The 21,968-nt window shown below is 46.3% G+C and overlaps 1 protein-coding gene across 3 annotated transcripts in view; it reads right to left on the bottom strand.

The window, feature by feature from the left end:
• Positions 1-21,968, bottom strand: part of LOC143987283 (serine palmitoyltransferase 3-like) — a 95,825-nt gene that overhangs the window by 41,682 nt on the left and 32,175 nt on the right. For all 3 annotated transcript variants that reach the window (XR_013276623.1, XM_077485905.1, XM_077485906.1), the window contains 2 exons: positions 13,603-13,757; positions 2,921-3,069 (listed from right to left, as the gene is read on the bottom strand). Coding sequence is in view for 2 of the 3 variants with exons in the window: in XM_077485905.1 (XP_077342031.1) it covers positions 2,921-3,069; positions 13,603-13,757 (304 nt within the window). In the remaining variant the exon portion in view is untranslated. The remainder of the gene's footprint in view (positions 1-2,920; positions 3,070-13,602; positions 13,758-21,968) is intronic.

The raw sequence follows: 21,968 nt of genomic DNA, 5'->3' as shown, positions 1-21,968 counted from the left end.
ATTTGTAATCCATGTTAGGATGCCCAGCCATAGCAGATCGCTGGGCATATTTGTAATCCAATGGCACAGTCGCCCACTGTGGTTGCCATGGGTAACAGCACATGGTAAACAGTTCCTGAGTTGCAGGATTAGAATTTGTACTAGTGTTTGCCCCAGCTGTGGTTGGGGCAACTGGGTGATCAGGCAGCGAAAAAATTACATGGACAATGGCACTTGTTACTTTGGGACTGAATAACAGGTAGAGCACATAAGTCCTTTGCCAAGTTTTAAATCCTCAACTGGTGGTGGAACAAAGCACAGTTCCCCGGCACAATCAATCTTGGTTGCTAGGGGCAACGGCTAGCAGGTTAACTGAACAGGTGATCCTGGATGAGCCCCCAAATGTAGCCATGCCCCCATAGGGGTCGCTGAATGTTGTGGTTCACCTGTCACCCTTCCCAGCCCGACATTCATCTCTCAGACACTCAGAGACATAGAACATTAGCTTTGTTTTTGTTTTTTTATTAAGGGGATAAAACTTGGATGGCAATGGGAAATTATGGGATGCCCAGGAATATTTAGCACAACTTGCTCAGGACGTCTGTACACACTAGTATATACACTCCAGTCTTCTCTCCAGCACAAACTCTGCTTGCTTAAGACCTCTTATCCTTCACTCCTCCAGCACTTCACTTGCTGCAGACTGTTACTTCACCAGTTTTGCCTTGCTGTAGACTGTTTCTCCTTCAGACTAGCTAACACCGCATGGTTAGGCCTGACATTAACTCAGCCAGGCCTCAGTGAACTGTCCTTTGCGGGCAGGGACCCCGGGCCCCTGTGGTGTAGAAATAGTTCAGATGCTAACTGTCCTCTGCAATGCAACCAATCCCAGATAGCTCTCTTCAGGCTTTGCCAGCCAGCCTGGCTGCAATGCCTCATTCCACTGCCCTTCCCACAGCACTCTCTTCTGGTTCTGCACCCATCTCAAACTGCAAATCTCCCAGTTCTCTCAGGCGTGCCTCCCCAGTCCTCCAGACTGTGCTCCACTCACCAGCCCTCCCAGCTGTGACCAGTTGTCCTCTGTGGAGTCTCTTAGCAGTGTTCCCTCCCGCTGTCTTCTCATTGCTCTCTCATGTGCCTCTCCTTCCAGGATCTCTTCACTCCTCCTGGATGAACCCTAGCCCCAGCCCTGGGCCACCCCCCCCCAGACTGGGGAGTTCCCTTTGATCCTGACAGCCTCCACACTCTCTCACTCAAGCTCTTCCACCCAACAACTCCTCCCAGGCTGGGCTGACCCTGGGTATTTAAGGAGGCCTGCCAATCCAAGTTGGGGATTGGTCAAGGCTCCTTAGAATACCCCAGGCAGCTCCAGCCTTTCCACTCCTCCTCTCTTTCTAGCACCTTCTAGAAAGAAGAGGGAGGTGACCGTGAGTCACCCTGCCCTGAACCACTCCCAGCCCAGAATGAAAACAAACAGCGACCAGCTAGGCCTGCCTAAATTTTCCTACTCTGCAGAAAAAACTTGACACTAGAACCTACCTAAATAGAGGGTGCTACATTAGGTTATATTTAGAAAAGTCAAATATAGTTTTAGGAAGTAAGTTAGGTCTCAACATTGTTGTTACCATATAGAGTTCTTCACCGCAGTCAAACAAATACAGTATCAATAAGTTTGTAATTGGAAAGTAAAAGATCAGTAGATCAATGATGAAATCATTTTTGCAGTCTCTTTCAGCATTTTTTGTTTTTTAGATCAGTACTGGGTAGTGCAGAAAATCCTGATAGGCTAACAGAGACAAAAATAGTTTTACTGATTTTATTTTTGTCAATTCAAATTTAAAGAGACTGATAAAGCTGGTTTGATGGAAATACAACGTATTTCAAACCATAGGCTCTTCTTTTTTCCTGCTTTTTAATTCCAGCCACTGCATACTGTAAAAACTAAATCTGAATTTATCACAAAGGAAGCTGAATTCTCACTAATGGTTGCCAAAATGTTTTTATCTGTAGTTGGCAAATGTATTATTTTTCTGTGTGAATCTAATTGCACATATGAAACATTATCAATTACTGCATTTATGATTTTAGCTACAATCTGAATTTTCTAGCAGAAATGTTGAATTTAAATGGAAAAATATTTACAATGAAAAACACTTTATTAAAAGGATTAGTACATTAAAATAGTTAAATAATGAAAAAAAAAAAAGAAATTAGGACTTTAAAATTATTAACCAAATAATGTGTTCAATACATCATGCGTGTTTGTTTAAAGTATTATGTAACTAATAATATGTTATTGTATTTTTATTAATATTTATGAATTCACATTTTTCACAGTGTATACATTCATAAGTATATTTTTTCTTTATAAATAGACCCCTGTGCTTTTGGGATATAAGTTAAAGCTAACTTAGGGAAAAAACGAATTAGTACGTTTTGTTGCTGTCTATTACCTAGCTGCTGCTTGGAGAACCACAGTTTGCTATTTATTTTATGAACCAAAATGTTTTTGGCTGTCCTAGACAACATATTATGCAGTAAGAAAACAATAGATGGAAGTTTAAAATGTATATAAAATACAAGCAATATATGATTGAATGATTGTATGAGTTTGTATTCTTTTTTTTTTTTATTATATGGTATTGTACTTGTGAAATTTCCATTTTGTATACATAGTGTGGAAATTTATGGATAGGATTTTTTTTAAGATCAATGACGTTACAGCTCCTCTAATGAGAACCCTTGGGATTCACCTGACTTATGGTATGGTCTACTCCACCCCATGATGGTGCAAAATATAATTCAGGCCTTTCCTCATGAGGGGATTTTTCTTTTTTTCTTTATAGTGTTTACTCCAGGTTTGTAAATTTATTGTCATAATAAATTTCAGATTCAGTTTAAGAATTACACCACAGTAAAACATTGTGACCATCATTCTTACCCATTTCTTGTCTGCTACTACATACTCCAGCTCCATATGCCTGCAGGACCTCCTCTATTGGCACCAATGACTCTCTATCATTTTCTGCAAAGCCAAGATAGTTATATGATCCCATATTGATCACATCCTTAATGACTTTTCCAGTGTACCTAAAAAGCAAAAATATTTTATCCATTCAGTATTTTGTGTATGTTCATTTAACAATAATTATAAGTGTGCATAGATGTTTCTATTGTATGGCAGAACATGCCACTAGTTATTCGCTCACAATTGTGGACATTTTTATTCAAATAAAAAGAAAATAGCATTACAATTGCGGCACAAGTCATACTGTAATTGAACATTTATAAAAATGACCTTTTCTTTTCAATCTGCAGCTCTGTAATTTTCTGTAAAATCAAATACATTATGGCAATCTGGAGGTGTCCTGTACACAGATGGTGTACAGAATGCCCTTCTGAAATGTAATTTCCTGCTTGTGTGATTAGCTTACTGATTTTCCCAGAATTCTGCACTAAGATAAAAGTCAGATTTTGGGCATCTCCTGCAACAAAAATGTCATTTTTGGTGAGATACTCCCAAAGGGAAATCACTTCTAAAGGGATGCAGACCTTGCCATTAGTGATGGCCGAACGGTTCGCCCGGCGGTCGTTTCGCGGCGAATTTCCGACTTTCGCCGTCCGCGGGTTCGAACGCCTTTTTCCGTCGTTCGCCCCGGCGGACTTACGTGTTTAATGTATACAAGAACTTTAACCTTTCGTGACACGTTTATCATGTGTTACAGGACAACCAATTGAGACATGACAGCTCATGGACACTTGGACATTCCCCCTAACCTATAAATACACCCGATCCGGTGGCCATTTTACATTCTTTCTTCTGTCACTGTAGGGAAAGGATCCTGTGTGGAGTAGGGACAGAGAAAACGCTAGCTATTTGGTACACAAAAGTTCTTTTCAGGACTGGTATAGGTGTTAGGTCAGCAGCCTGAGTTTCTTTTGTCAGTTTAGATAAAGGGACAGAGCGCTGTATGCTGCTATTTTAGGGACAGCTCAGCCAGATTAGTCTTTCTTCATCATCATCATCATCATCATCATTAGCTGTTACTATCAGGTCCACAAAAGAGCTGTTCCAGCTAATCGTTCCAGCCTACTCTTTTTTGCCAATTTGTATAGGGACAGGCAGGAAGCAGTGTGTCAGGCAGTGAGGATAATTTTAAAGACTTGCTGTTACTATTAGTTCCACAAAGGTTCTTTTCAGGACTGGTATCAGTGGTACGGTAATAGGCTTGTACACGTATAATATTCTTTCTTCCAAATATAGAAAGAATATTATACTTGACTGCTGCCCTTCTGCTGCAGTCTGCTAATCATTCACAACTCACTTGTTCCACAAAGCTCTTTATCAGGACTGGTAACTTGGTCTGTCTAGGGTGCTACGGTACATAGGCTTGGGTGCGGTACAGTCTGCTGTTCTGTAAGGACCGCTATCGGTCCACAATACATAGGGTTGCCGTGCACTACTGCTGACCGCTGCCCTATACTGCAGCAGTCCTTCATTGGTATAGGGACTGACGTACAGTCTGCTAATCACTAACACACAACCTGCTTGGTCCACAAAAGTTCTTATAAGGACTGGTAACTTGGTATAGGGTGCTACGGTACATAGGCCTGAGTGCGTTACAGTCTGCTGTTCTGTAAGGACCGCTATCGGTCCACAATACATAGGGTTGCCGTGCACTACTGCTGACCGCTGCCCTATACTGCAGCAGTCCTTCAGCGGTATAGGGACTGACGCACAGTCTGCTAAACACTAACACACAACCTGCTTGGTCCACAAAAGTTTTTATAAGGACTGGTAACTTGGTATAGGGTGCTACGGTACATAGGCCTGAGTGCAGTACAGTCTGCTGTTCTGTAAGGACCGCTATCGGTCCACAATACATAGGGTTGCCGTGCACTACTGCTGACCGCTGCCCTATACTGCAGCAGTCCTTCATTGGTATAGGGACTGACGTACAGTCTGCTAATCACTAACACACAACCTGCTTGGTCCACAAAAGTTCTTATAAGGACTGGTAACTTGGTATAGGGTGCTACGGTACATAGGCCTGAGTGCGTTACAGTCTGCTGTTCTGTAAGGACCGCTATCGGTCCACAATACATAGGGTTGACGTGCACCACTGCTGACCGCTGCCCTATACTGCAGCAGTCCTTCAGCGGTATAGGGACTGACGTACAGTCTGCTAAACACTAATACACAACCTGCTTGGTCCACAAAAGTTCTTATAAGGACTGGTAACTTGGTATAGGGTGCTACGGTACATAGGCTTGAGTGCGGTACAGTCTGCTGTTCTGTAAGGACCGCTATCGGTCCACAATAGATAGGGTTGACGTGCACCACTGCTGACCGCTGCCCTATACTGCAGCAGTCCTTCAGCGGTATAGGGACTGACGCACAGTCTGCTAAACACTAACACACAACCTGCTTGGTCCACAAAAGTTTTTATAAGGACTGGTAACTTGGTATAGGGTGCTACGGTACATAGGCCTGAGTGCGTTACAGTCTGCTGTTCTGTAAGGACCGCTATCGGTCCACAATACATAGGGTTGCCGTGCACTACTGCTGACCGCTGCCCTATACTGCAGCAGTCCTTCATTGGTATAGGGACTGACGTACAGTCTGCTAATCACTAACACACAACCTGCTTGGTCCACAAAAGTTCTTATAAGGACTGGTAACTTGGTATAGGGTGCTACGGTACATAGGCCTGAGTGCGTTACAGTCTGCTGTTCTGTAAGGACCGCTATCGGTCCACAATACATAGGGTTGACGTGCACCACTGCTGACCGCTGCCCTATACTGCAGCAGTCCTTCAGCGGTATAGGGACTGACGTACAGTCTGCTAAACACTAATACACAACCTGCTTGGTCCACAAAAGTTCTTATAAGGACTGGTAACTTGGTATAGGGTGCTACGGTACATAGGCTTGAGTGCGGTACAGTCTGCTGTTCTGTAAGGACCGCTATCGGTCCACAATACATAGGGTTGCCGTGCACTACTGCTGACCGCTGCCCTATACTGCAGCAGTCCTTCATTGGTATAGGGACTGACGTACAGTCTGCTAATCACTAACACACAACCTGCTTGTTCCACAAAAGTTCTTATAAGGACTGGTAACTTGGTATAGGGTGCTACGGTACATAGGCTTGAGTGCGGTACAGTCTGCTGTTCTGTAAGGACCGCTATCGGTCCACAATAGATAGGGTTGACGTGCACCACTGCTGACCGCTGCCCTATACTGCAGCAGTCCTTCAGCGGTATAGGGACTGACGTACAGTCTGCTAAACACTAATACACAACCTGCTTGGTCCACAAAAGTTCTTATAAGGACTGGTAACTTGGTATAGGGTGCTACGGTACATAGGCTTGAGTGCGGTACAGTCTGCTGTTCTGTAAGGACCGCTATCGGTCCACAATAGATAGGGTTGACGTGCACCACTGCTGACCGCTGCCCTATACTGCAGCAGTCCTTCAGCGGTATAGGGACTGACGTACAGTCTGCTAAACACTAATACACAACCTGCTTGGTCCACAAAAGTTCTTATAAGGACTGGTAACTTGGTATAGGGTGCTACGGTACATAGGCTTGAGTGCGGTACAGTCTGCTGTTCTGTAAGGACCGCTATCGGTCCACAATACATAGGGTTGCCGTGCACTACTGCTGACCGCTGCCCTATACTGCAGCAGTCCTTCATTGGTATAGGGACTGACGTACAGTCTGCTAATCACTAACACACAACCTGCTTGTTCCACAAAAGTTCTTATAAGGACTGGTAACTTGGTATAGGGTGCTACGGTACATAGGCTTGAGTGCGGTACAGTCTGCTGTTCTGTAAGGACCGCTATCGGTCCACAATAGATAGGGTTGACGTGCACCACTGCTGACCGCTGCCCTATACTGCAGCAGTCCTTCAGCGGTATAGGGACTGACGTACAGTCTGCTAAACACTAATACACAACCTGCTTGGTCCACAAAAGTTCTTATAAGGACTGGTAACTTGGTATAGGGTGCTACGGTACATAGGCTTGAGTGCGGTACAGTCTGCTGTTCTGTAAGGACCGCTATCGGTCCACAATAGATAGGGTTGACGTGCACCACTGCTGACCGCTGCCCTATACTGCAGCAGTCCTTCAGCGGTATAGGGACTGACGTACAGTCTGCTAAACACTAATACACAACCTGCTTGGTCCACAAAAGTTCTTATAAGGACTGGTAACTTGGTATAGGGTGCTACGGTACATAGGCTTGAGTGCGGTACAGTCTGCTGTTCTGTAAGGACCGCTATAGGTCCACAATAGATAGGGTTGACGTGCACCACTGCTGACCGCTCACCTATACTGCAGCAGTCCTTCAGCGGTATAGGGACTAAGAGTTTTGTCACAGGGTCATTTAAAAAATGACATGCAGAGGAAGAGGCAGGCCCTTCCGCAGGGGTGGTAGGGGTAGGGCAGGAGCAACAGGCTTGAGCCAAAGTGGGAAGTTGCAGAAGGTGCGTTCAATTACTTTAAAGGATGCACCAGACTTGGTTGAGTGGCTCGCTCAGCCTTACTCTTCTGCACCCTCCTCATCCTCTCGATCTGCACCCTCTTCTTCACTCTCTGCTATGTGCACCCCCAAAGACACTACCACCAACAACACGACCACCACCACCACCACCACATACCTTCCGCTTGAGTCACTGGAATTATTTTCCGATCCATATCAAGAGGACATTTCTGATGCGCAGCCACTCTTGGTATTGGATCAGGAAGAGGAGGTAGCAACAAGCGCTACTCAGCAGTCTGACGCCAGTACCCAGATCAGCCCAAGGAGGAGGTTGGTCCCCGGTGTTGCTGCCTACTCTACTTATAGCGGTGGGGAAGGTGACGTTGATGATGACGTGTCTAGTGATGTCACGTGGGTGCCCACAAGAGAGGAAGAGGAGGGGAGTTCAGAGGGAGATATGGACCAGCAGATAGGGAGGAGAAGCAGCAATGACTTACATTGCACAGCAGGGACAAAGCAGACTGCAAATGTATCAGGAGCGAGTCATCGACCATGTACGGTCACATCTGGCGCTCCCAGGACACCGGCACATGGCTCCGCAGTGTGGGCTTTTTTTAACGTGTCCGCTGCTGACAATAGCGTTGCCATCTGCAATCTTTGCAGTCAACGCGTTAGTCGCGGTAAGCCCAATACTCACCTAGGGACGACCGCCTTAAGAAGGCACATGAGCAGCCATCACCGAGCCCAGTGGGAGCAACGGAACACACAAAGCCACACTGCAGGCTCTCACCGTCCAGCCTCGTCTTCTACTTCTCCTTCTCCTCTCTCCTCACAATTGTCCTCCACTCCACCTTCCATCACGCCAAGCTCACATTTTTCTGCAAAAAGGCAGGCTTCCGTGGGCCTAATGTTTGAGCGTAAAAAAATGATGACGCCGGATAACCCTCTTGCCCAACGGTTGGCGGCTGGCTTGTCAGAACTCATAGCCCGCCAACTACTGCCATATAAACTGGTGGACTCGGAGGCCTTTCGCAAATTTGTGGCCATTGGAACACCACAATGGAAGGTCCCAGGAAGGAAGTATTTCTCAGAGAAGGGCATCCCAGAGCTATATGGCCATGTTCAGCGGCAAGTGAATGTATCTCTGGCACACAGTGTCGGTGCCAAGATACATCTGACCACAGACACGTGGTCTAGCAAACACGGGCAGGGAAGGTATATCAGTTTTACTGCCCACTGGGTGAACCTTCTGACGGCCGTCAAGCATGTAACCCGTGGCACCCGTGTAGATTTGGTTTTACCGCCACGGATTGCATGCAGGCCTGACTCTTCTTCTCCTCCTCCTACTCCATCCTCCTCCCTCTCCTCCTCAGCTGCCTCCTCCTTTTCCGCTGCTAGCGTCTCTTCCACTGCACCGCCCAAGCTCCCCAGAACCTATTCCACATGCCAGGTGAGACGTTGCCATGCCGTGCTGCGTCTGTTGTGCCTGGAAGCAAAGAGCCACACTGGCCCGGCACTCCTTTCAGCTTTGCGTTCACAGGCAGATGAGTGGCTAACACCGCTCAATTTGACAGTTGGTAAAGTGGTGTGTGACAACGGTGCCAATCTGCTTAGCGCATTGAAACAGGGCAAAATCACGCACGTGCCGTGCATGGCACACGTCTTAAACTTGGTCGTGCAGCGATTCCTTGTCAAATACCCTGGGGTCCAGGACATCTTGCGGCAGGCAAGGAAAATCTCGGCCCATTTCAGAAGATCTTACACGGCCATGGCTCGCCTTGCTGACATTCAGCGGCGACACCATCTGCCGGTCAGACGTCTTATTTGCGATTGCCCGACGCGATGGAACTCAACCTTCTATATGCTTGATAGGCTGCTCCAGCAGAAACGTGCAGTTAACGTCTACCTGTATGAACTCTGCGAAAGAAACGGTTCTGGGGAGCTGGGTTTTTTTTCACCGCGCCAGTGGCTGCTCATGCGCGACACATGCAGACTTCTGCGGCCATTTGAGGAGATCACCAAACTGGTCAGTCGCAGCCATGGCGCCATCAGTGACATGGTACCTTATGCCTTCTTTCTGGAGCGTGCATTGCGTCGTGTCATTGATCAGGCTGTGGAGGAGCAGGAGCGGGAAGATGAGGAAGTCGCAATGCTGGATGAATTCCCAGGGGGGGCTACTCTATCTGAGACAAGTCAACAACAGGAGTCTGATGAGGAGTCAGAGGAGGATGGTGCCGGGGCGGATGAGCAGGAGCAAGAAGAGCATGCTTTAAACCTTTCTGGGATCCCTGTTGTGCGAGGATGGGGAGAGGAGAATGAAGAGGACGACATTATCCTGGATGATGAGCAGGAGCCAGGCCACCACACCGCTTCCACTTTAGTGCAAATGGGGGCCTTCATGCTCCAGTGTTTTAATAGGGACCCCCGTATAAAAAGCATGAGGGTCAAGGACCAGTACTGGGTGGCAACGTACTTAGACCCCCGGTACAAACACAAAATGGCGGAAATGTTACCGCCGTCGCAGAGGGCTGTCAGAATGCAGCACTTCCAGGCCTTGCTTCGAGAAATGCTGCATTCTGCTTTTGCGTGCGCTGGCAGAGGAGCAATTCCCACTCCCAGAGAAGGATTTGCGGGTACCAATCCAACAGCGCCTGCAAGAAGAGGCCGGTTTGAAGATGTGTTGGTGACTTCGGATATGAGGTCATTCTTTCAGCCGACCCATCGACAGGTGTCATCCGGATCCAGCATCAGGGAACGCCTAGACCGTCAGGTGTCCGACTACATTGGGTTAACGGCCGATGTGGACGCTCTGAGGAGTGATGAACCCCTAGACTACTGGGTGGGCAGGCTTGACCTCTGGCCAGAGCTTGCCCAATTTGCAATCGAACTGTTGGCTTGCCCCTCATCCAGTGTCCTGTCCGAAAGGACGTTCAGCGCAGCAGGGGGGATTGTGACCGATAAGCGTACTCGCCTAGCTCACCACAGTGTTAACTACCTCACATTTCTAAAAATGAATGAGGCATGGATCTCGGAGGAATTCAACACATGTGATCAGTAGACCATGTATATGTCTATAAACAATTTTTGGAATCAAGCACACAGACCTTCTTAATTCATTTGGCTCACTTCCCTGACCCAAAAAAGCACACCGTACTATATGCCCCTACCCTCCTCTTTGAAGAGGTTGAGCGGTGTCATATTTCTACTGGGGCTGCTTATTATGAGGGGTTCCCACCATCCCTGTGCTGTGCTGACTTCCTCCTGGGTGTTCTTATTATGAGGGGCTCCCACCATCCCTGTGCTGTGCTGACTTCCTCCTGGGGGTTCTTATTATGAGGGGATCACACCATCCCTGTGCTGTGCTGACTTCCTCCTGGGGCTGCTTACGGTGCTGCTGTCAGCGCTGTATGTCACGGAGCTGCTGTCAGCGCTGTATGTCACGGAGCTGCTGTCAGCGCTGTATGTCACGGAGCTGCTGTCAGCGCTGTATGTCACGGAGCTGCTGTCAGCGCTGTATGTCACGGAGCTGCTGTCAGCGCTGTATGTCACGGAGCTGCTGTCAGCGCTGTATGTCACGGAGCTGCTGTCAGCGCTGTATGTCACGGAGCTGCTGTCAGCGCTGTATGTCACGGAGCTGCTGTCAGCGCTGTATGTCACGGAGCTGCTGTCAGCGCTGTATGTCACGGAGCTGCTGTCAGCGCTGTATGTCACGGAGCTGCTGTCAGCGCTGTATGTCACGGTGCTGCTGTCAGCGCTGTATGTCACGGAGCTGCTGTCAGCGCTGTATGTCACGGAGCTGCTGTCAGTGCTGTATGTCACGGAGCTGCTGTCAGCGCTGTATGTCACGGAGCTGCTGTCAGCGCTGTATGTCACGGAGCTGCTGTCAGCGCTGTATGTCACGGTGCTGCTGTCAGCGCTGTATGTCACGGAGCTGCTGTCAGCGCTGTATGTCACGGAGCTGCTGTCAGCGCTGTATGTCACGGAGCTGCTGTCAGCGCTGTATGTCACGGAGCTGCTGTCAGCGCTGTATGTCACGGAGCTGCTGTCAGCGCTGTATGTCACGGTGCTGCTGTCAGCGCTGTATGTCACGGAGCTGCTGTCAGCGCTGTATGTCACGGAGCTGCTGTCAGTGCTGTATGTCACGGAGCTGCTGTCAGCGCTGTATGTCACGGAGCTGCTGTCAGCGCTGTATGTCACGGAGCTGCTGTCAGCGCTGTATGTCACGGTGCTGCTGTCAGCGCTGTATGTCACGGAGCTGCTGTCAGCGCTGTATGTCACGGAGCTGCTGTCAGCGCTGTATGTCACGGAGCTGCTGTCAGCGCTGTATGTCACGGAGCTGCTGTCAGCGCTGTATGTCACGGAGCTGCTGTCAGCGCTGTATGTCACGGTGCTGATGTCAGTGCTCTGTATTACGGTGCTGCTGTCAGTGCTCTGTATCTCCTGCACCCTCTTGTTTGCCTACCCTGGTCCCTGACCTTCCCTCTCCTCCATTGCCTTCATTAGCTCCATAGTCCTGAATTGTCAGAACAATTTCCCAAATAAAAAAAAAATGCTTGTAGTTATCGATCCCAAATTCACCTCATACATGTATTATGCTATTGTCCAGGTGGTGGGACTACGTGCTACCCCCTAATAATTACCCCGTGGCCGCAAATTCGACCTAAAGGTTTGCGAAATTCGCCTCCCATTGAAGTCAATGGAGCCCGCGGCGAACGGTCGTTTTCGCGAACGTTTGTGTCCGTTCGCGTTTCGCGTTCGCGAAACGTCCCGTCGGAAGTTCGTCCATCACTACTTGCCATTTTCCCCATTAGAATAGATCGCCGAGAATGGGATTGTTTTTTTCTCAACAAAAGTGGGCTTACTCTTTAAGGCTATTGTAAGAGGTCTTACATATTCCACATGAAGCTCATAAATGAGGCTGCAGTATTCCTCCATTTCCCGTATAACCATCACCATAAGAAGTCTCTTTGGTTTCTGTCTTGATCCCATGGATATATCCTGCCTTCAGCTACTCCTAGAGTGAGATACTGTCCTTTCCAGACCGTAATACACATTTTTTTTTACACATGGGTAAGTTGGCACCCTAGCCAATTAGAATGGACCTTAGGCTAGCAAGGATCTCTCACTGGATAGGGAATCGGCAGGTGGACAGTATTTAGCAAAATGCATAAGTGGGGCTTATAACCCAAATGAAGGAAGTCGAGCCCCCACAGTGAAGTGAAAAAGTGAAAGAAATATAATCTTGGGCACTTTTCTTGACAAAGAATATAGAAGAAACAGTAGTAGGCACTTTACGGTACTTGTACTTGCGTAATGCTTTTAGTTCCGGGTAGAGTAGAGGACAGGTACATTTGTGTTGGTTGGCGTTCTTCCATTCCCCCCCCCCCCCCCCCCAATGTGTCCAGGCAAACCTATATGTTTTTGTAAGCAAATTTGTGTTGTATACAGTGTTGATACATTTTAGATTGTCCATTTGCACTTATATAATGATAATTATTTGTTTTCTCTTTCCGTATAGAAGAAATATGTATGTTCAAAGCTCCTTAAGAAGAGTTAACTTGCAAAACATGTAGAGCTGACTTCACTCATCCATAGTTCCAACACACCATGCTACCCTGTTGTGGTTCAGTTAAATGACCCTTGTGCACAGGAACACCTAATTACAGGGCCTTGCATATGTTGGATTAGGGTGAATTACATGTTTTATATATATAAATGTAGGTTTCTTTTTTCAGTACATTCTAAACAAATTTTGTAATACATTTGTATGGTTTTAAATTAGTCAGAACACAGTCCAAATGCACAGTCTTTAGTAACACATATCAAGCTAAAAGTAAGATGTCCTCAGCTGAAGCGTTTATGACAAATTTGGCCCTATTTGTAGCTTTGACAGCTACGACTAGAGTCAGGCTTGGCTGAGATACGTCAACGGGAGACCTTTTCTTTTTTTTGATATGTGTCGATAAAGACTGCATTTGGATTATATGTTAGCTTTTCTGAGACTTGCTCAGGTGAGCTGACCATGTGCTCTTTCATGTGACATTTCAATCTTAATACTAAGGTAATATACTACACAAATAGCATATGAATAACATGGTAGACCAAAAATGATAGCAACAGCAGAATGATGACCTGAACGTCCAGTTGTAGTCATCTGTAACTCGCTCTAATAAATCAAATTCAGCTCCTGGTACGCTGCTGACAGGTCGTTCAAAGGCATCTAGAAGTCTTCTGTAAATATTTCTTGTGTAAAAATTTTCAAAATCTTGGTAGAGAGGCACAAAATCCTTTATTATGAAAAAATAATGGAATACGGTTTTACATATTATTTTAAAGCCTTTTTTTTTTTTGCACAAATACCTACAATGTATAAATAGTTTTTGTCCTAAAATGGTTCTAAAGCCTCAAGATTTTTTATCTTAATGCATTTCATACATTAAGGTAAAAAACCTTCTGTGCTGCAGGAGTGCCCCAGCCCCCCCTATTTTTACCTGAGCCTGATCCGATCCAGCAACAGGCACAAGAGCAGCAGGTCTCACTGCTATCTTCCTCCTCATTGGGCAGATTGATAGCAGCTGTAGCCATTGGCTCTCCCTGCTGTCAATCAAATGCTGTGATGGGGCTGAGTCGCCCGTTCTGTGTCAATAGATGCAGACCTGGCGGCTCGGTAACGAGCACATTCAGGTGCATTCACACTTGCCAAAGAGGAGGGGCCTGGAGTGCCAGCGGGGGACCCTACAAAGGGAGGATCAAGGCTGTTCTGTACACAGAGCAGGTAAAAAAAAGTTTAATATTACATTAATGTCATGACTTTGCCTTATAAGACATTTGCCACATGTACCAGAATTATAAATGGTTGATGAGTGTTACAAAGAAGCATGAATTTTCTCTGTTGCTTTTCCATCCAGTAGCTATAAGCACAGAAAATGACTTTCTCTGGAAGTGCTACTTTTCACATTTGCTATGCACAAAATACAAGAGAGAAATGCAAAGACACACATAGCCCAAACTTAAGGTAAATCTAAAGCCATTTTTTTAAATGTTGGATATAGTGCAGTTAAAATTTCTGTCACTTTTCTCCATCTGCGTCCCGTTGGGATGATTTCCTTTAATTTCCTGTCCTGTAGACACAACGGGAAATCTCTGTAGTAGACACACAGACAGCAATAAAGACCTGACCAATCTGTCCAAAATTAAAATAAAACATGTTGCCATTAGATTAATTTTAATTAAGAGTTAATTGTTTTATTCAAACATGATACTTCAGTTCTTTGTAGATGCTGAAGGGTTAAACTACCTGACATGTTCCTTTTATCTCTTGGGAACTTCATAACGAGATATCTGTTTTTGAATCCCTTGGCCTACAAATCTGCTGTGGCCAGTATGAGGGGATGCCACTCACCACGTTGGATTTTTTATTTATTTGTATTGGGAAATGTAAGAGAATCTGGGACATGCGTAGGTGGGAATTAAAACCCAACTGAAAGTCCATGAGAGAAGTAAACTATCACTAAATCAAACTGACAGTAGAAGTGTCTGGAAGGAATCAGCCCGAAATTGTATAGGAATGGCAGCAGCACTAGTAAGGAGAAACCGAGGGGTTAACTAAGGCTACTACAGCAGATCCCTCTCCTACTGCCGCCTGAGTCCTGAGCCAATGGGCTCCACTGTAACCCATCCCCTTCCCAAGCCCGCCGGCTTTGACAGAAGATCAGAGATGGGCTGCTAAAGATGTCAAACTGCCTGGGGGAGGGGGGAGAAGGAGCAGAACTGGAGCCACTGACTTAGCACTAGCAGCTAATCTCAGGAATGTGAACAGGAACAGTGACTCTCTCTTTCTTTTTCTGCCTCTCTTCCTCTCTGTCTCTTTCTCTGCCTCTCTCTCTGTCTCTTTCTCTGCCTCTCTCTTTTTTTCTTCCGCTTCCTCTCTCTGTCTCTTTCTCTGCTTCTCTTCCTCTCTGTCTTTTTATCTGCCTCTCCCTGTCTCTCTCTGCCTCTCTCTCTGTCTCTTTCTCTGCCTCTCTCTCTGTCTCTTGCTCAGCTCCCCCTCTCTCTCTGTCTCTTGCTCAGCCCCCCTCTCTGTCTCTTTCTCTGCTTCTCTCTCTCTCTCGCTTTCTCTGCCTCTCTCTCTGTCTCTGCTGCTCTCCCTCTCTGTCTCTCTCTGCCTCTCCCTGTCTCTCTCTGTCTCTTTCTCTGCCCCTCTCTGTCTTTCTCTCTCTCTATTTATCTGGCTATCTCAGTCTCTTTCTATGCCTATCTCTCTTTCTCTGCCCCTCTTTCTCTGTCTTTTTCGCTTCCTCTCTTTCTCTGCCTCTCTCTCTGTCTCTTGCACAGCCCCCTCTCTCTCTGTCTCTTTCTCTTCCTTCCCCTATATTTCTCTGTCTCTCTTTCTCTGTCCCCTCTCTCTGTCTCTTTCTATGCCACTCTCTCTTTCTCTGCCTTTACCTCTCTCTCTTTATCAGCCTTTGTCTCTCTGTCTCTTTCTATGCCTCTCTCTCTCTCTCTCTACCCCCTTTCTCTCTCTCTTTCTCTGCCTCTATTTCTCTCCCTCTCTCTTTTTCTCTCACCTTAATCTGTCTTTGCCTCTCTCTCTTTCTCTTCCCTCTCTCCCCCATCTCCTCTCTCTCTCTCTCTTAGATCCTTTTCCCTCTCTCCCCTCTCTCTCTCATCTCCTTTTCCCTCTCTCTCCTCTCTCACTCCCCCCCCCCCCAGTATCTCTCTCTACCCCCAATTTCTTTATTCACCCCTCTCTTTTCTTTTTCCCCTCTTGCCTTACCCACTGTTCCCTTTTCATTATGTCCAGATCCATGGTGCCCCAGGTCTTCATACTCCTAGTCATCCTTACATTTTTTTTACACTGTTTGACTTTTTAAATGCTAAACTGGGATGATAACGTTATTGTTAATATGTACATGGTATTTATATTGTTTAAATATTGATTGGTTTAGTTACTAATCAGAGTTTTCATCATATATTAGTAAAAAATGCTCTGTGTTAGTATATTTTTCCTGTTTTGTCAGTAAAAAAAAATCTGTGGGGGGGTTGGCAACCTTGTTGGGCAGGGGGCAGGGGGTGTGTACATGGAGAAGTTCTCTATCGGATGGGGGGCAAGGGCAAACTGAGTCTTATCCCCGGGTGAAAGAATGCCATGCAATTTGAGGAGTCAGTAGCTAATGAAGCACACTAGGCTCCACGGTATCTAAAGTATCACATTTGAATGGATTAACTCTTTAACTGAGTAAAATAATAAGTAACATATTGGCAACTGTGACTGTGTAGTGTCATTATTTGTGGATGAAAGGGCTTGTAAATCTTCAATGATTTTCACCTCAATGCATTCTATGCATTGAGGTAAAAAACCTCCTATAATGCTGAAGCCCCCCCGAGCCCCCATTTTACTTACCTGTACCCACTCTATCTCATCCTGGGGACAAGCACACCAGCAAAAGCCGGTGCCTCAGGTCCTGATTGGATGGATTAATAGCAGCACAGCCATTGGCTCCCTCTGCTGTCAATCAAATCAAATGACGCGGGCCTCAGGGGGCGGGGCCGAGTCCGGCATTCATGTCTATGGAAGCAAATGCTGGACTCAGGAGCGCGCCCGCAAGGTAACCCCCTAGGGAAAGTGCTTCTCCTAGGGGGTTATCTGATGCTTTAGTATCACTCCCTGATTGCACTGTAAGAAGTATTTTTTGTTTGGTAGAGTTTGTAGATATGGCTAGGTCACATTATGTAGTAGGGATGGGCTAAACGGATCCCTGTTTGGTTCGCACCAGAACTTTCAAACACCTCAAAAGTTTGGACCCGAATAACGAACCCCATTAAAGTCAATGGGACCGGAACGTCAAAAATCAAAAGTGCCCATTTTGAAGGCTTATATGCAAGTAATTGGGCATACAATGGTTATCGGGGTCTGGGTCCTGTCCTGAGGGACATGTATCAATAATCAAAAAGTTTGTGAAAAACTTCATTTTTAAATGAGCAGTGATTTTTTGATTTTTGAAGTGAAAGCATAAAAATTTAAAAATCCTTCCACTATAATGCCTGGGGGGGTCCCCTTATATACATAGTAGGTGAGGTTGAAAAAAGACACAAGTCCATTGAGTCCAACCTATGTGCGTGATTATCGTATTTATCGGTGTATAACACGCCCTTTTTTCCTCTTAAAATCAGGGGAAAATCATGGGTGCGTGTTATGTGCCAATCCCCCACTGTTTCTAACCTACTCTACTTTCGGGTATTTTCGGCCGCACTTGGCCATTCTCGGCTATTTTCGACCGTTCTCAACGGCTTTCGGCTTTCCGGACGAAAATAGCCGAGGATGGCCGAAAATAACAGAGAACGGCCGAAAATAGCCGAGAATGGCCAAGTGAGGCCGAAAATACCCGTAGGCCGCTGAGAACAGCCGAGAACTACGGAGCGCCGCCGAGATACACAGGACATCCGCTCTGTATCTCGGCAGAGCCATTTTTAAACAGCAAAGACACTGACAAGCCTGCAAATAACTGACAAGGCTGCAATGCAAGGCTGAAAATGATTGACAAGGCTGCAATGGAAGGCTGCAAATGATTGACAAGGCTGCAATGGAAGGCTGAAAATGATTGACAAGGCTGCAATTGAAGGCTGCAAATGACTGACAAGGCTGCAATGGAAGGCTGCAAATGATTGACAAGGCTGCAATGCAAGGCTACAAATGATTGACAAGGCTACAATGGAAGGCTGAAAATGACTGACAAGGCTGCAATGGAAGGCTGCAAATGACTGACAAGGCTGCAATGGAAGGCTGCAAATGATTGACAAGGCTGCAATGCAAGGCTGCAAATGATTGACAAGGCTGCAATGGAAGGCTGCAAATGACTGACAAGGCTGCAATGGAAGGCTGAAAATGATTGACAAGGCTGCAATGCAAGGCTGCAAATGATTGACAAGGCTGCAGTGGAAGGCTGCAAATGACTGACAAGGCTACAATAGAAGGCTGCAAATGACTGACAAGGCTGCAAATGACTGACAAGGCTGCAAACAAAATTGTCGTCCTTTTTTTATTCACAAATAGAGCTTTCTTTTGGTGGTATTTGATCACCTCTGCGGTTTTTATTTTTTGCGCTATAAAAAAAATAGTGCGACAATTTTGAAAAAAATTCAATATTTTTTACTTTTTGCTATAATAAATATCCCCCAAAAATATATAAAAACATTTTTTTTACCCCCGGTTAGGGCGATACGCATTCTTCTACATATTTTTGGTATAAAAAAAAAATTGCAATAAGCGTTTATTGATTGGTTTGCGCAAAAGTTATAGCATCTACAAAATAGGGGATAGTTTTATGGCATTTTTATTAATAATTTTTTTTTTACTAGTAATGGCAGCGATTTTTATTGTGACTGCGACATAATGGTGGACACGTCGGACAATTTTGACACATTTTTGGGATCATTGGCATTAATACAGGAATCAATGCGATTAAAAATGCACTGATTACTGTAAAAATGTCACTGGCAGTGAAGGGGTTAACCACTAGGGGGCAGTGTAGGGGTTAAGTGTGTGTGTTTTTTTTTAACTGTAGGGGGGCGTAGCTTGGCGTCTGACGTCACTGATCGTCTTTCCCTATAACAGGGAACAGACGATCAGTGACAGCCTCAGTAGGAAGCATGAGGAGAGGTTTGTTTACACTTACCTTTCCTCGTTCTTCAGCTCTGCGACGCGATCGCAGGACACCGGTGGCGATTGGGTCCGCAGGTCCCAATCTGCATGGCTTGGCACATAAAGGGAACGTACAGGTATGTGATTGTGCCCAACCATGCCATTCTGCCGACGTATATCGGCGTGAGGCGGTCCTTAAGTGGTTAATGGGCATTTAAATGTTGGATGAGGATGCTGGGACTGTGACATCATAAGGGGCGGGGAGATCACCCGCTGACCCTGCCTATTGTCCCTATATAAGTGGCCACGCAACACATCCCTGTTATTGCGACCAGAGACAGCGTCGAGTCAACATCTTAAGGAAGAAGAAGAGAAGGCGGTGACAGCGGCGAAAGAAGACCAGGCCACCGCTAGTAAAAGAGCTGGAAGAAGAAAGCGGAGGCCCGGCAAGAAGAACCAAAGAGGGGGACAAGACCCCCGAAGTCGGAAGAAGAGGCAGCGGCGACAGAAGACCGGGCCATCGCTAGTAAAAGAGCTATAGGAAGAAAGCGGAGGCCCGGCAAGAAGAACCAAAGAGGGGGACAAGACCCCCCAAGAGGGGGACAAGACCCCTGGACGGTGACGAAGAAGAAAGCCGGGCTCCTCTGCTAGTAAAAGAGCTATCAAAAGAGCAGAAGATAGCGGAGGAGTCCGGCGAGAAGACCCCCAAGACGAAAGAAGACCCCCGGAGCTGTGCAATACATTTTTTTAAAACCTTGTGTTGTGTTTTATTTACATTTTTTTCACCAGGTGAATGGGTAGGGGTACATTGTACCTCATAGTTATTCACATAGGGTGGGGGGCGGTATCTGGGCCCGCAGACCCCGACAACCAACGGCCAGGGTTGTTGGGAAGACAACATGGGGACAAGGTGCTTTGGGGTGGGGGGGTCGCAGGGCCCCCCTTCCCCAAAGCACCCCCCCATGTTGAGGGCACGCGGCCTGGTACGGCTCAGGAGGGGGGGGGGGGCGCTCGCTTGTCCCCACCCCCTTTCCTGACCGGCCGGGTTGCTTGCTTGGATAAGGGTCTTATATGGACCTTGGGGGGACCCCCACGCCGTTTTTTCGGCGTAGGGCTTCCCCTTTAAGTCCATACCAGGTAATGGGGCCAGTGACGTGTCAATCTCGCCGCCGAAGGCGACATTGACTTCCTTCACTAGCCCCGGCTACCTGGAGCCGTGTTCAAAATGAACTGACTTTTCTCCATGTGTGGGCAAGTCCATTAATTTCAAAAGTCCGGCGGACTCCCGCCATAGTCTGGCAGACCTAGTCCACCGGAAAAGTCCAGTTGTGTGTGGGCAGGTCCGCTAGTTTGGAAAGTCCAGCGGACTTTCCAGCGGTTTGTCCGCCGGATAGTCTGATCGTGTGTACGCGGCATAAGACTTGACTTTGACTTACCACGTTCATACCTGTTCTACTATTACCAGCTCAGGCATGCTATCCGAACTCAATTTGGCTCCCTGAACGACCCTACTGACCTATCCCCACTTGAGAAACTGATGAGACAGCCTGACCCCACTAAACTTATTTCTGCCTACTACGCTGTCCTATTGGCAGATTTTAATCCCAGATTTAGCAAGGCCCAGGGCAGATGGACTTCTATGGACATATCGCTCACAGAGGAAGACTGGACACCTACAAGACCTCAGTTATCGCATCACGGGATTGTATCATACAGATAAATATCTTCCATCAATCCCACCTTACTCTGGCTAGATTTCACAAAATGGGTTTGATGCCTATGGTATGATGCTTTCGCAGCTGCGGCCAAGATGCCGATTTTTTATACTGTTTCTGGTCCTGTCCCATGGTTCGGGACTTATGGGTAGAGGTGGTTTCTTTCATCTCCTCAGCTATAGGCTCCCCAACATTATTCATCCTAAGAATGGGCTTCTGGGCATTTTTGGTGACATACAATTATCCTCTCATGCCAAGAGACTACTACGTATTCTCTATTTCTATGTCAGAAAACGATACTGCTATCATGGAAGGGTACACAGACCTTTCTAAAAGCCCTTTGGTTGAAGTTGATTAATGATGCTATACCACTATACAAACTCACCTTTGAGCTCAGGAAAAGTAAAAAAACGTTTCACAAAATTTGGGATAGGTGGCTGGCTAGCCCCCTGACCCTCTCCAAATAACAACTGCACACTACAAGTTGCTTATGGGCCGTGTCACAGCACCATATACTATTTTCAGACTGCCGCTGCTACTGTAAATTGATTGCTAACTGGAACTATGCACTAAGATACACACTGTTAGATTTCTGTATCACCATTTGTCTCTTAACTATATGAGCCCAGCAATTGACGCTGTATGCCAATGACTAACCAAGTATGATCTATGGTTATCTGTTGTTGTTTTTTGTTGTTTTCTTTTTGTATGTATGTTGGTTTGTGATAAATCCAATAAAAATATCTTTTACATTTTTTTAAAAAATACGGTATATGTCAGTATTACATTGTATATCCCTGTATGTTGCTGTTGTTCAGGTGCATATCTAATAGTTTCTTGAAACTATCAATGCCCCTGCTGAGACCATCGTCTGTGGAAGGGAATTCCACATCCTGCCGCACTTACAGTAAATCACCCTCTATGTAGTTTAAGGTTAAACCTCTTTTCTTCTCATTTTAATGAGTGACCACGAGTCTTGTTAAACTCCCTTCTGTGAAAAAGTTTTATCCCTATTGTGGGGTCACCAGTATGGTATTTGTATATTGAAATCATATCCCCTCTCAAGTATCTCTTCTCTTATGTTGTTAAACTGGCAGTAACGCATGTAAAACTATATGCTGTTAAACTGGCAGTAACACATA

The sequence above is a fragment of the Lithobates pipiens genome, unplaced genomic scaffold, assembly GCF_037356315.1.
Source record: "Lithobates pipiens isolate NorthernLeopardFrog02 unplaced genomic scaffold, aLitPip1_a1.2 Scaffold_18, whole genome shotgun sequence".
In the NCBI taxonomy this organism is placed as follows: Eukaryota; Metazoa; Chordata; class Amphibia; order Anura; family Ranidae; genus Lithobates; species Lithobates pipiens.
This window is presented reverse-complemented; position numbering and strand designations above follow the sequence as displayed.